This window comes from Scyliorhinus canicula, chromosome 5 (assembly GCF_902713615.1).
Source record: "Scyliorhinus canicula chromosome 5, sScyCan1.1, whole genome shotgun sequence".
Lineage (NCBI taxonomy): Eukaryota > Metazoa > Chordata > Chondrichthyes > Carcharhiniformes > Scyliorhinidae > Scyliorhinus > Scyliorhinus canicula.
This window is the reverse complement of record NC_052150.1, coordinates 146,946,049-146,961,832: the sequence shown is the minus strand read 5'-3', so window position 1 is coordinate 146,961,832 and position 15,784 is coordinate 146,946,049. Positions and strand designations below refer to the sequence as shown.

The 15,784-nt window shown below is 45.1% G+C and overlaps 1 protein-coding gene across 2 annotated transcripts in view; it reads left to right on the top strand.

The window, feature by feature from the left end:
- Positions 1-7,995: 7,995 nt before the first annotated feature.
- The window catches only part of LOC119966314 (retinol dehydrogenase 12-like), a 41,368-nt gene continuing 33,579 nt past the window's right edge, over positions 7,996-15,784 (top strand). Inside the window, exon 1 of one of the 2 annotated variants that reach the window (XM_038797792.1) lies at positions 7,996-8,340. In XM_038797792.1, coding sequence (XP_038653720.1) covers positions 8,327-8,340 — 14 coding nt within the window. In that variant the 5' untranslated portion in view covers positions 7,996-8,326. The remainder of the gene's footprint in view (positions 8,341-15,784) is intronic. The other variant, XM_038797791.1, reaches the window with a different exon arrangement.

Here is a 15,784-nt window from a genome sequence, read left to right as displayed (position 1 = left end):
AGTCACCACATTTTGGCGCCTGTTCAGGTACATGGAGGAAGAATTCAAAATGTCCAAATTACCTAACAGCACATCTTTCGGAACTTGTGGGAGGAAACTGCAGCACCCAGAGGAAACCCACACAGACACAGGGAGAACGTGCAGACTCTGCATAATGACCCAAGCTGGGAATGGAACCTGGGACCCTGGAGCTGTGAAGCAACAGTGCTAACCACTGCGCTACCCTGCCAGATGAAGGCCCTAAACACTCTTTTCAAGTGAGTCAGTGCTTCATGTGCACTTCCTTCAATCTGGTCTATTGCATTTGTTGCTCCCAGCGTGGTCTATTCTACATTGGAGAGTCTAAACTCAGACTGAGTGACTGCTTTGCAAAACACCTCCGGTCCGTCTGCAGGCAGGACCCAGACCTTCCCGGCGCTTGCCATTTCAACTCATCTCCACATCCACATGTCCATCCTTGGCCTGCTGCAATGTTCCAGTGAAGCCCAGCGCAAACTGGAGTAACAGCACCTCATCTTCCAATTAGGCACGTTGCAGCCTTCCGGACTTACAGACAACTTCAAACTGTGAACTCTCTCTTCCACCTTCACCCCGTTTTTATTTCTATCAATTTATTTTCATTTCCTGCATTGATCTGTTTTTCACTCACCAAATTGGGACCTACTCCGTGTTTTACTGTCACATCATTAGCTGCCAGGACCAAAGATGGCGTTCCTCAATTCATCACAGCTGTTTTCGGCAGCACCAACCTTTTAACCTCGGCAATCAACGTGCATTACGAGCAGAATTATCCCAACTGTGAAAGTCCACATAATTCCAAATCCACGAGACAGAGAAAATGCCTAAACTTAATATATGAATAGGTATTCAACCAAAACCAATTTGTAGAGGAAATGTTAAAGCGAATGACAGCCATATGACAATAAAGATTATTATTCAGTAGTCCGAGGGTGAAATCTGCCCTGTGATTGTCTTGTGGCGGGACGGCGGCTCTGCACGAAATGTCCATTATATTCTGCAGTTGCCTTTGTTCGCAGGGCCCATCCGTGTCTTACGTTATCCGATGAATGACACTTTTTGTTAGTTTTCTTGACACCTTTTCTTAACGTCTACGCACGTGACTGACACGTATCATTAGCACATTCTGAATTGGTGAAAAGACAAATGGAAATCTCAGGGCACATCCAGATAAAGCCATCGTGTCCCTGAGGAGGCCCCACGAGTGCGGGCGCTGACGTCACATATACGTCCGTGATTACGCCATCGCAGCACCAGCAGTGACGGGCCGCGCATGCGCACGCGGATACCGGCAGCCATCTTGCGTTGGCGGGAGACTCGTGCGTTTTTGGTTTAACAGCCAACAATCGACAGCGCATTCCTCTGCAGCTTCCCACGGTCAGATCTGCAGCCTCCTGGAGCAACCAGGTTCAACCATGTGGCCACATTGACAGTTAAACCGACAGTGGATGACGAACAGTCATCCAGTGTCCATTCTTTCTCCACAGATGCTGCCAGACCTGCTGAGATTGTTCAGCATTTTCTGTTTCTGTTGCCAGTTAAACGGACAGACTGGGAAGCCTTCAAACAGTGAAGGAAAAGAGGAACTTCCTCTGAGAGTGTGCTTTTATTTACTGTCGACAGCTGATTTCCAACTTATTAGGAGTCTAATATCACTGTTCCAGGTTGTCCTTTGACACACTGCTTACCTTTATTCTGCCATTAACACATTCTGATCTCTTCATGTGCCACTATTCTTAGTCGTTATTTCTCCCATTTATATTCCCTTTATCTTTGTCAATCTCCACCTATTGCTTTCCCTCTAACCAGCCCCACTGCTCCTTGCCCCCAACTCAACTGTATAAATCATAAACAAAAGAGAAAATGCTGGAAAATCTGAACAGGTCTGGCAGCATCTGTAGGGAGAGAAAAGAGCTAACGTTTCGAGTCTGATGACTCTTTGTCAAAGCTATCGCTATCCCTCTAACCAGCCCCACTGCTCCTCACCCCCAACTCAACTGTATGAAACATATCTTATTTCCGTTCTCACTAGCTTTGACAAAGAGTGATACACACTCGAAACACGTCTTTCTCCACAGATGCTGTCAGACCTGCAGAGATTGTCCAGTATTTTCTGGTTTTGTACTTGGGAGTCAGTTTGTTTACCTTACATTTTACTCACTTGAAATCTACTTCTGGACAGTCAGCCTTCACCAATGGCACGGGAGCAGCTTATGCAACTCCACTTTCCATCAACAAGAAGAACAACATCACTAACAGGAGAAAGAACAGGAGCAATACCAGCAGCAGCACAAGCTCCCCTCAGCCATGTGTGGCTCCACTGTACAGAGGGCATGGACACAGATCCAGCTCCAAGATGGCAAGACTCGCAACCCAGGGCCTACTGGCAGAAGAGCAGGTTTCTTCAGATGTGAGAGTTCAGGAGGCTCAGGCTTTCGCAATAGGTCATATGGAGCCTTCTGGAACAAATTCTCATTTGCAGTGGGCAAGGTGATGTTCGCTGAAGGCATATCACCATGCTAGTTCACTTTTTCTCAGAATCATAGAATCCTTACAGTGCAGAAAGAGACCATTCAGCCCATTGAGTCTGCACTGACCCATCGAAAGGGCACTTTTACCCATGTCCACTCCGCCCTATTCCATAACCTAACCTGCACATCCCTGGACACTAAGGGGCAATTTATCATGGCAATTCACCTAACCCGCAAAGCTTTTGGACTGTGGGAGAAAATGATGCTATTAGGCAGCAGTGCTAACCGCTGTGCCACTGTGCTGCCCCTCAGGTTCTGCGCTCACTGTAAGGGGTGAAATTAGAGAGATTTGAGTGTGAGAATAGGATAATAGGATGTGTGTGTTAGCTGATTGTATAGGGATGTGAAGAGGTGCCTGGGGAAAAATGAGTGGAGTTGTGAGATTTGTTGTCCTGCTGTGATGCAGAAAACTGGGAAAGTTAGAATATGACTTGGCAACAGAAAGTGTTATACACGGTCCTTGAATCTCTTGGGGCACTGGCTCCAGGTTCAAGGGACCACATTGCTACTGCTTACCTCCTTGGCCATTTCCACACCCATGGTTTGAGAGAGTGTCCTCTTACTCCCGACCTTGGAAGCTGACTTCAGTCCCTCAGATTCCACAACAAAATTTTCATGTAAGAGACAGATCCTGGGGGCAGCCTTCTCAGGTCTCTTTCCCTTTCCTACTGATGGTGAAGCTACTGCAACCACAAACAATGTATTGTTCATTCATTCTGTCGAGCTCTCTTCAACAACAAATCCATATTTTGACAAATTGACACCTCATGATTGTTTGAGAATATGAAAACTAAATGATGGCTGAGGTGAAAACACAAGGGCAAAATCTGTTTCATTTTAATGGGGTTCCCAAGCCATTATCAGTCTCTATATTGTTGTTGGTCTGTTTTGTTGCAATTACCCATTGCAGCAGCAAGAAATATAATGAGACCCAAGTGTGAATGATATATGACTACATTTATGGGGGAATGGGGGGGTTGGAGTGAGAGTTCCAGATTTCCACTAGCTGTTGAGTAAAGGAATACTTTCTGAAATTACACCTGAATAGCCTGGCTCTAGGGTGGCACAGTGCAGTGATTAGCACTGCTGCTTCACGGTGTCAAGGATCCAGGTTTGGTCCCGGCCCTCCATCATGGTGCGGGTGGAGTTTGCATATTCTCCCCATGTTGGCGTGGGTCTCGCAACCACAACCCAAAGATTTGCAGAGTAAGTGGATTGGCTATGCTAAATTGCCCTTTAATTGAAATTTTTTTTTAAAAATTGCCTGGCCCTAATTAATAATAATAATAATCACATATTGTCACAAATAGGCTTCAATGCGAAAAGCCCCTAGTCGCCACATTCCGACGCCTGTTCGGGGAGGCCGGTACGGGAATTGAACCCACGCTGCTGGCCTTGTTCTGCATTACACGCCAGCCGTTAAGCCCACTGTGCTAAACCAGGTTATATCTCATTGTCTGGACTCAGCTACCAGCAGAAATAATTTCACTGTATCTATTCTATTTAATCCTTTAATCATTTTAAACACAGACAAATTGAGAGATACAAATGTGAGTGATAACGCTAAATCAGCAGGACAGGGGTAAATAGTTCAAAAAACGCTAAAATGGGTTTTTGTAGAATCTATGCTGATTATTAATTCCAAAGCTTTTCTATCCAAAGAACAATATCGCGAAGAGGAAGAAAGCCAATTAGAAAATGTTTCCACAAGCTTTGCTGTAAGGAAACAAGAAACTAAATCTGAGCTTGAATATGTGCCAAGAAGGGCGGCAAGGTGGCGCAATGGTTAGCACTGCTGCCTCCACATGAGGACCCAGGTTCGATCCTGGCCCCAGGTCACTGTCCCTGTGGAGTTTGCACATTCTCCCTGTGTCTGTGTGGGTTTCACCCCCACAACCCAAAGATGTGCAGGTTAGGTGGATTGGCCACACTAAATTGCCCCTTAATTGGAAAAAAAATAATTGGGTACTCTAAATTTATTTTTAAAAGGTGTGCCAAGAATGCTGTTATCCACTGGGAGAAATATGTTTTCAAAGCCTTGGCTGCCTCCAGAAGAACAAATGTGCTGAATCATGCAATACAAATATTCATTGTTGTGTCAGTACATGGAATGAAATTAAAGGTCATTGCTGTGGTTGTGGGTACCTATGCCTGATCTTTAAATGACAATAACATATGAAAAGATGTAGATATTTATGAATACTAATGTTAAGTGGATGCCTGCATTTGTATCTTATCAGCAACAATATGGTGCACAGTGCTGCTGCCTGTGTTGATTTTCCTGACCCAACGCTACTATCAATTTCTTCCAGTATCTTCTAATTCTGGCTGAAGGAGAAATGGGAAGTGCAGCCTCTCTCAGAGAACTCCAATGAATAGCAATAGAGTTGGGGATGTGTCCTGTTTTTACAGCATTAGCTGCTGTTTTTGGTTAGATATTTAAAGACCCAGTCTGTTAATAAATGAATGCAAGTTAGCGAATGGGTGAGTTAGCGGAGGGCCGAAGGGCCTGTTTCTATGCTGTACTTTTTTTTGAATGGGCGACTGGATAGGATAGCTACATGGGTGAGATGAGTAGATGGGCAGGTGGGTGGGGTCAGAGTGATAGTTGGGTGATTGGGATGGGGGTAGACGAGTTGATCAGAGAGGTTGTTGGGTAGTCGGGGAGTAGCCGGGTTGATCAGGGTGCTGGTCGGGAAATAGCCAAGTTGATCAAGGTTGCTGGTCGGGAAATAGCCAGGTGGATCAGGGAGGTAGCTGGGTAGTCGGGGTGTAGTCTGATTGATCAGGGAGGTAGTTGGGTAGACAGAGTAGCCAGGTTTATCAGGGAGGTAGTTGGGGAGTAGCTAGGTTGATTAGGGAGGGAGGTTGTCAAGAGGTAGTCAGTTTGATATAATTCAGGGGTGGGGTCAATTGTGGAATTACCCAGGTGTTAGATCACATTTCCAGGGTAACTGAAGATAGGTTGCATGGATTTGTCACAAGTCTCTTAACTCTAGCTCAGAGTTGGAATCATTTGCAGATGGACCTGAGCAGTAGAGAATTGCCCACTGAATGTTTGAACTTCCTGAGCAATTCCCATGTAGATTCACATGTCAGGACTTCCGTAGGATCCTGACACATATCTTCCATCGTAAGTATGGTCTCCAACGACCTGGAGACTAAAGGTTTGAGCCAGCATTTCATTATTAATGTGATTTTGTTCAGGGGCTCATCATAGTTCAAACACAGTCACACACCAGGAGTAATAGGCTATATTGAAAAAGACAGTCCAATGTGAAAAGTCCCTGCATTCTATATGTTTCACACATATTTCCACCGGCATTTGCAACTGGTGCAAGAAACAACTGCCTGAACCATAATATTCAAGTGTACAGGTAGCTCTTCAGTCCATAATGGACTAAAATAAAACAAGTTTCCAAAGATACAAGATGTTCATCTAAAAGGTGTAGTCAGATTACTTGGTTAGCATTTTAAGATCACTTATGGATATGTTTTTTACATAGAATTTACAGTGCAGGAGGCCATTCGGCCCATTGAGTCTGCACCGGCTCCTGGAAAGAGCACCCTACCCAAGGTTAACACCTCCATCCTATCCCCACAACCCAGTAACCCCACCCAACACTAAGGGCAATTCTGGACACTAAGGGCAATTTATCATGACCAATCCACCTAACCTGCACATCTTTGGACTGTGAGAGGAAACCGGAGCACCCGGAGGAAACCCACGCACACGCGGAGAGGATGTGCAGACTCTGCACAGACAGTGACCCAAGCCGGAATCGAACCTGGGACCCTGGAGCTGTGAAGCAATTGTGCTATCCACAATGCTACCGTGCTGGAGTTTAGTTTAGTTTTAACAATAATTTCCCTTGGAAAGGCCATAATTATTTATTATCCATCCTCTGTAACTTATTCATCATCTTTGACACCCCACGATAAACTATATCTGCTTCCTCCTCGACCACTATCCCATGCTGAACCAGTGTTCAGCTCCGCAGCATCAGCAGTTAGAAGTTGCTGCAACTGTACAAGGCATTGGTGAGACTGCATCTGGAGTACTGTACAGTTCTGGTCCCCTTATTTGAGGAAGGATGTTGTTGCTTTAGGGCCCATTCAAAGGAGGTTCACTAGATTGATTTCAGTGATATGGGGTTTATTTTATAAAGAGAGATTGAGCAGTTTAGGCCCATACTTTCTCAAGTTTATAAGAAAGTGAGGAGATCTAATTGAGGTATATAAGATGATACAACGTATTGACAAAGTAGACGTAGAGCAGAAGATTGTGGGGCAAACTAGAATGAGAGTTCATAGTTTTAGGATAAGGGGTAGCAGATTCAAAACAGTATTGAGGAGAAATTGCTTTCCAAAGGGCGAATCTGTGGGCTTCACTACCCCAGAATGTGGTGGATGCCGGGACAGTGAGTAAATTTAAGGAGTAGATAGATTTTTAATTAGTAATCGGTTGAAGTGTTATGGAAAACAGGCAGGGAAGTGGGGTTCAGGCCCAGAAGAGATCAGCCATGATCGTATTAAATGGCAGAGCTGGCTCAAGGTGCGTAATCGCCTACTCCTGCTCCTGGTTCTTGTGTTCTTGCATATCAAGCCCTGATTGCAGAGCACCTCACTAAACAAAAACTGAAAATATTGGACAATCTTGGCCTGTCTAACAGCGTCTGTGTCAAGAGAAGGGAGCTAACATTTTGAGTCTGGATTACTTTGTCATTCAGACTCAACGTTAGCTACCTTCTCTCCACAGGTGCTGACAGGGCTGCTGAAAAGGTCCAATATTTTCTGTTTTTGTTTCAGATTCCAACATCCGCCGTAATTTGCTTTTAACTTCACTAAACGATATTGGCTCCAAATTCCCAGGTCTCATTCTTATGTCTAAGTCGCTTCATACCTTGCCACCTCCTGCCTTGTAGCTTTCTCCAGTACTAAGATTCCCTCTTTGAGTCTCTTCTGTACACTCCAGTTGAGGCTGAACCAGTGTTTCAAGAACATTACTTTATTTAGCGCTACCCTAAGGGCCTTATCCTTAAAATCTTCCAAGTAAAGCTCCTCACACAACTGAGCTCAGTCCGCACTTCTGGGATGATGACAGAGCGATTAGAACTACCGTAGTGTAACATGTCTCTGGTAACAGGAATGTAATCTGTCCAGTCTAATCGGGTTTCTAGGGCGTGGGACGTTTGGAGTCCACTCTGAACCAACCAGTCGGTCTCTGCAGGATGTGCTCACTCACACATATCCTCAGCAAATTGACCTGGGGCACCTTGCAATAATTTTTCAAGCTCACCTCCATCCACCCTGCGCCCTCCTCCCCGAAAAACGTACAACGCACATTGTTACCCCGTAATTCGTTTTGTAATAAAGGTCAGGCATGTGGCAATTTGGTCATTACAACATGGGGTCTTTGTCTCCAATGACTGGGGTATCCCAGCAACTGAACACAGGCGCTGCATGAAAGATAATTTAAAAACATCAACAAGAATTGCAGTGACACACCACAAGCGTCCCGAGTCAAAACCAAATCAACACGGACCCGCCCTGACCTTCCTTATTCGGAGGAGGAGCCACCACCTGAATGTGAGGGATGATTGGTGAATCGAGAGTCATGAGGGTGACAATCCTAGCTTCCGTGACAGAGGGAGAAGCAGTCAGTGAGTGACTGGCTCAGTGAGTGAGTGAGGGGCACACAGCAGCACATCTACCGCAGGGAAATCGAGCCCAGCGCTACCACTCGACAGCCCTCACACCGTCTTCATTCTGCCAATATGTGTGGCAAGGGGTAAAACGCTTTTTGTACACTTCATTCCTCTAACCTCAGGGTCGTAACGGGGCTTTGAAAATCCTTTTTTTTTAAATAGCAAAAAGAGCCAGCAGTAGTGATTTCACGTGAGGTCGGAATGTGGTGTAAATTAAAGGGGGTTTGAAGGATAACTTTATGTTTCTGTTGAAATATTTTGGAGTTTTGTTACTTTCGCACCATTCTCATGGTGACAAAAATACTGTATTCACTGTCTTTATTTGCAGTTTTGATTACATTCCACGGTTCTATATTTGTTTTACTGTAATTCCAAGTTTTAAAAAAAATCCGTTTGGCTCACTGGCAACACAGCACATTCTGGGATCCAGCCTTAATCCAAGATTTAAGCACTTCAGGTTGACGTTTCAGTGCAGTATTCAAAGATTTCTGGACGAGTCTTGGCCCCCACGTCCTTTTTGCTTCTTCAGTGCTCCTGAAGTCCATTGTGCCATGGGATCTCTCATATTCCTCTGAGGCAATGGTCAGGACTGCAATTTAATGGCTGCAGCATTACTGCACTGAAGTGTCAGTCTAGGTTGAACGCTTAAATCCTGGAGTGGGACCCACTGCCCTTTAACTGGGGTAAGAATGCCACTACTGAGCCAAACCTGACATCCATGGGTGGAGCATCTCTTTCTTAGGTAATCACACCAGATGAAGGGTGACCTGTTCTGCTCCTGTTTGATGGGTTCTAAGGTGGCTGACAAATCCAATGGATTATCTCTGCCACATGTGGGGCAGGTGGAGCTTGAAGGGTTGGTTTAATGGCTTATTTGCTTTGATGTTTGGCTTCACCTCTGCAGGTTCCCAGTGAAGTCTGTCTGTGGTCAGGCCTTTATGAATAAACCTCCGTTTTGGTCAGTCACTCACTTGAGTCAGGGGGATGTTTAACCTCTCCAGGATTTGCTTTGAGGACACCTCTAGAGTGTTTCCACTGTTCTCCAGGGAGTCTCCTACCGTGGCCACGTTCTGAATAGAACAATTGCTTCAATAGTCTGGTGTCAGGCACATGAACAACATGTCCCACCTGGCGGAGCTGTTTTTGAGTTTTTCACGCCTCAATACTGGCAGGTTGACTTGGGAGAGGACGCTGCTGTTGGGCTGACTTTCTTGTCACTTGATTTGAAGGATCTTTTCTGGTGCTTTGAGATGTCTGTTGTAGGTTGTTCTAGTTTCTGAAACATAGGAATGCAAGGATCCCTGCTGCCCTGTAAACCATGACTTTAGTTTTGAGATTCTGGCCCTCAACTACTCTTTTCCTTGATTGACAACGGCTGCGCTGGCACATTGAAGGTGATGATGAATTCTGCTTATCTATCTGCCATTGTCAAGAGGAGGTTCCCAAAGATATGGAAAATGGGCCTAAATTTGGGCAATGGGGAAGGGAGCAGGGAGTGTTTTGCTGTGTAAGCTAATTAGAAGAGAACTTTTGTTTTCTGGATGTTTAGTGGTTTTAGATGGGAGACCGTGTAGGTTGGACCATTTCCTGTCCTATAGGTTATCTCCATGCCGATGGGCAATGTGCTGAAAGTGAGGTGCAGTATTGCAGTGAAGAAAATGGAGAAGAGAGTTGGTGCAATGACACAGCCTTGACCCCAGTTTTCACTGAGATAAGGATTTTGGTGGTTCTGTTGTGAGATTCATCATGACTTGCATGTCATTGTGGAGTAGGTGGAGAATGATGACACATTTCTAAGCGCAGTTGAATTTGAGGAGGACAATGCAGAATAGCCTTTGCATGTTGGTTCTGGTTCATTGCATCTTTCTTGAAGTTGTTGCATAGTGCATATAATATTGGACCATAGAAAAATTATGGTGCAGAAATTCAGCCTGCCATGTCTTCTCCAGCCAAAAGAGAAATTAGCTGTTCATTTGAATCCAATTTTCCAGCACCTAACCCGTAGCCTTAAAGGTTACAGCACGTCAGATGCAGATCCAGGTACCTTTAAAATTAATTTTTTAATTTAATAATCTTTATTGTCACAAGTACGCTTACATTAACACTGCAATGAACTGTGAAAAGCCCCAAGTTGCCACATTCCGGAGCCTGTTCGGGTACACAGAGAGAATTCAGAATGCCCAACTTACCTAACAGCACGTCTTTCGGGACTTGTGGGTGGAAACCGGAGCACCTGGAGGAAACCCATGCAGACACAGGGAGAACGTGCAGACTCCACACACAGTGGCCCAAGCTGGGAATCGAACCTGGGACCCTGATGCTGTGAAGCTATAGTGCTTGCCACTGTACTGTCCACACGGTAGTTGAGTGTTTCAGCCTTGACCACCAATGAGCAGTGAATTCCAGACACCCTACTCTGGGTGAAAAGACTTTTCCTCAAGTCTCTTCTAATCCTTCAGCCAATCACTTTAAATCAATGCCCCCGGTAATTGAGCCCACATCTAGGGAAAATAAGTCTTGCTTGTGTAACTCATAAATTTGTGCATTCCAATAATGGGAATCTCGTAGTTTCTTATGTTCTAAGGAAACCAACCCTAGCCTATCCAATCTCTCCACCTACATGAAATTTTCAAGCCCTGGCAACATTATTGCAAATCTCTTCTGCACTCTCTCTCCAGAAAAACCCATGTCCTTCGTGTGACCTGATGACCAGAACTGTACACACCATTCTATCTGTGGCCTAACCAGCATTTTATGCTATTCCATTATTAATCCCTGCTTTTGTATTCAATACCTAATCCAATAAAGGACAGCAATCCATTTGCTTTCTCGACCACCTTGTCTGTGTTGTCTTTCGATGGACAAAAACTGTCCTGCAACTCTGGAAGGAGTTCCTCACCCCTGGAAGGAGCTAGTTGACGCAAATCCTTGCAATGATCTTCTCTGTGTCAGATGCCAGGGAGACTCTTGGCTGGAAAACATGTAGCAAAGGTTGTGTTTGCAGCAGGTTTTTCCTTTTTGTAAGAAATGTAAATGCTGCTATCTGTTTATGTTGTACTCTGATCTGAGATTATGTTGTACTCTGATCTGAGATCATAAATTAATTAAACTCTTGGACTGAACAAACAAGTTAGATTCTGCATAATTTTATAATGTGCTGAAATAGGGGTGGCACGGTGGTTAGCACATTTGCTTTACAGCTCCGGGGTCCAAGCTTCAATTCCTGGCTTGGGTCGCTGTCTGTGCGGAATCTGCACCTTCTCCCTGTGTCTGCGTGGGTTTCCTCCGGATGCTCTGGTTTCCTCCCACAGTCCAAAGATGTGCAGGTCAGGTGGATTGACCTCGATAAATTGCCCTTCGTGTCCAAAAAGGGTAGGTGGGGTTACGGAGATGGGGTGGAGGTGTGGGCGTGCTCTTTCAAGAGCAGGTGCGGACTCGATGGGCCGGATGGCCTCCTTCTGCACTGTAAATTCTACGATTTTATAAGAGTTAGAATTTTTTTTCATTGATGGAATTTTGGTTGCAAAATTATTTCCGGTTTACTTTAGATTGGAAAATTAATCCTGCTAACCAGTAAGTGGTGTTATTTTTGATGAGCAAACTGAAAGACCTAAATAGATGCCTGCTGCTGCCGATCCTCTACACAGTTCCAAGATTGGATTTTAAAATAAATTCTTCCACAGAATGTACTCTCGCTGACCAGACCATCATTTGTTGCCCATCCCTAATTACCCTTGAAAAGGTGGTGAGCCGCCACCTTAAACTACTGCTGTCCATCTGGTGTAGGTACATCACAGTGCTGTGAACAAGGGATTTTCAAACTTTTGACCCAGAAGAAATGGGCATTATAGCTCAAGTGTGATGGTGTGTGGCTAGGAGGGGAAATTGGCTTAGATTAATTTAAGTTCGCCATTGATGAGCCTCCATTAATGCTGTCTTTAGCTGAAATTAATACAATCATATAATTTCACTTTTGGTGCCAGGCATTGCCATGTGCATTGCTAACTCCAGGGGGCAAATTTTGGAATGTGTCTGCAGCAAGATGTCAGCTTCTTTATTGTATTGCTTCAATTTAACCTAAGCTTGCATACACTTCAACTTCAGGTTTTTCTTTCTGGTGCCTTTCTTGGTGGTTAAATGTGACATTAGCACCTTTCGTGTGTTCAGGTAGACGGCGTCTCTGGCAGCCTGGTCGCATATAAGCTCTTTCATTATTAATTGTAACCATATGGCAGCCGTGGCAAAGTAGCGTCTTGTAATAAAGGTGTGAGAGACTCCATATACAATATCCTCGGTCAGGAGACTCTCTGGTTTATAGTTTTCATTAGTAACTTCTTGACCCAAAGAAGAAACTTTCTTATTTGGTCAATGTCATCTGCTTCTAGCCTATTCTACTTCTAATTTGTGTGTTTATGTATAAGTGAACTGCAGCCAAGAAACTAAAAGCACTTAAGGGAGTAAATTAGATATTTTGTTAGAATATTATCAATTAACTTAAGCTAGAGTCACAGACTAGCGACACAGACTCTTATCGGTTGTGGCAAGGCTTAAACAACATATCGGGCTACAAAGCAAAGCCGAGTAGAATCTTGGGCAGCAACACAACCTTCCCCGATGAACTCAATGCATTTTATGCTCAGTTCGAGCAGGAAATCATTGGACCATTGCCAACTGCCCCAGCAGCATCGGACGCACCCATACCTACCGTCACAGCTTCCGAAGTCAGATCGGACTTCTTGAAAGTGAACCCTTGGAAAGGGACATGTTCTGATGGGGTCCCTAGTCGTGGACTCATATATCCTGTGCGGACCAACTGGCGGATGTGTTCACGGACATCTTTACCTTTCTCTACTCCGTTCTGAAGTTCCCACCTGCTTCAAGAAGACTGCCATCATACCAGTGCCAAAGAAGAACCAGGCAACATGCCTCAATGACTACCATCCGGTAGCCTTGACATCTATCATTATGAAGTGCTTAGGGAGGTTGGCCACAAAACAAATCAACTCCATACTCCCAGAATGTCATGGTCCACTGCAATTTGCAGATCGCCACAACCGGTCCACAGCAGACGTTTCTCCCTGTCCCTACACTCATCCCTGGAGTATCTCTACAACAAAGATTCCTACGTCAGACTCCTATTCATTGACTACAGCTCTGCTTTCAGCACCATAATCCCAGCCAAGCTCCAAAACCTAGGACTTGGCTCCTCCCTCTCGAGGGTCAGGATTGTCACCTTCTTCCTGACCCACAGACCACAATCGGTAAGAATACAACAACACCTCCTCCATGATAGTCCTCAATACCGGGGTCCTGTGATGCCAATCACCACCAGCGTCACCAATAATGTTGCCAATTAATAATGATGCTCTTTAGAGTTGCCAGGTATCAAATGATACCACCGCAAGTCTTTACCGGATAGCGATCAAAGGATCACACAACCAGTTAGTCAGTTCAAGTTTATTTACACACAAGGGTTACTTCGACATGCAAGCACAATATACTACAAGTTAAACACCTATCAACTACAATAACCTATACTTATATACTTAACGTCGGGCAATCGACACTGTGCAAGTGGATAAGGCCTTTATCTTGATCACATGGCTGGTTTGAAGAAGTGGCTCTGTCTCTGCTGGGCTCATCCGTCAGGTAGCGATCGTTGGCCTTGAACTGGTCGTTATGCTGTAGTTGGGCTGGCACAGGCTGGATTCAAAGGAGGCTGGCACAGGCCGGGTCCAAAAGAGACAGAAATCATGGCTGCATTGTTTTTTTAACTGGCTTGAGCAGTTTCTGGGTCACTGTCAATCAATTCCTCAGAGCTCCACCCTCTGGTCACATCCAATCAGGGGCTGCCACATCACTTTTGAAGTGGCCAAAGAGGGCTCCGAGCAGGACCTCGGGGCCCCCTAGTCTGGAAGATGATGCAATGGACCTGATGGTCCCATTGTTATTTTAATCGCCTTGAATGGCTCATTTGCAGGTGTGAATTCCTGCATACTTCTGGGCTGCCGTTTGCAAAGATAAAAGCTGCAACTTGTCTGTGTCCCAAACCTGGCCATAATTCCCATCATTCTTTGCAGGTGGTCATCTCCGATGGCTACACCTGTAAGGCTGTGTACTTAGCCCCCTACTCTACTCCCTAAACACACATGACTGTGTGGCAAAATTTGGCTCCACGTCAATCTACAAGTTTACTAATGACACAGCTGTAATGGGTCGGGTCTCAAACAACAATGAACCAGAGTACAGGAGGGAGATAGAGAACCTAGAGGAGTGTTGCAGTGACAACAATCTCTCCCTCAATGTCAGCAAAAAGAGCTGGTCACTGACTTCAGGAAACAAAGTATCATACATACGCTTGTCTGCATCAATGGTGACGAGGTGGAGATGGTTGACAGCTTCAAATTCCTAGGTGTTGACATCACCAACAATCTGTCCTGGTCCACCCATGTCGGCACTGACTGAGAAAACGCAACAGCACCTCTACTTCCTCAGGAAACTGAGGGAATTTTGCATATCCACATTGACTCTTACCAATTTTTACAAATACACCATAGAACACAGAACACATTCTATCTGGTTATAGAACATAGAACAGTACAGCACAGAACAGGCCCTTCGGCCCTCGATGTTGTGCCGAGCAATGATCACCCTACTCAAACCCACGTATCCACCCTATACCCGTAACCCAACAACCCACCCCCTTAACCTTACTTTTTTTTAGGACACTACGGGCAATTTAGCATGGCCAATCCACCTAACCCGCACATCTTTGGACTGTGGGAGGAAACCGGAGCACCCGGAGGAAACCCACGCACACACGGGGAGGACGTGCAGACTCCGCACAGACAGTGACCCAGCCGGAATCGAACCTGGGACCCTGGAGCTGTGAAGCATTTATGCTAACTACCGTGCTGCCCACAGACTTATGTCACAGACTTGTATGGCAACTGCTCGGTCCAAGACTGTAAGAAACTACAGCGAGATGTGAACACAGCCCAGTCCATCATGCAAACACGCCTCCCATCCATTGGCTCTGTCTGCACCTCCCTCTGCCTTGGGAAAGTGAGCAGCAAAATTAGGCCCCTCCCACCCGGGTTATTCTCTCTTCCAACCTCCTCCATCAGGCAGGAGATAAACAAAAGTCTGCGAACACATACTAACAGATTCAAAAACAGCTTCTTCCCCACTGTTACCAGACTCCTGAATGACTCTTTAAGGATTGATCTGATCTCTTCACACATCTTTTCTACTGAGTAGTATTACACTCCTGTATGCTTCACCCGATGCTTGTGACTACGTATTTATATTGTGTATTTATATATGTCCTACGTTTTTTTTTGAATGATCCGTCTGGATGTACTCCGAACAATACTTTTCACTGTACCTCGGTACACTTAACAATAAACTAAATCCAAATCCAATTATTTTATTATTGTGATAAGAGAGAATATGCTACTAGGTAAGTAGCCAGGAGGTAAACCATGTGACCAGCAGACATTCAGAGAAGCGTTCAGTTTCGCGAGT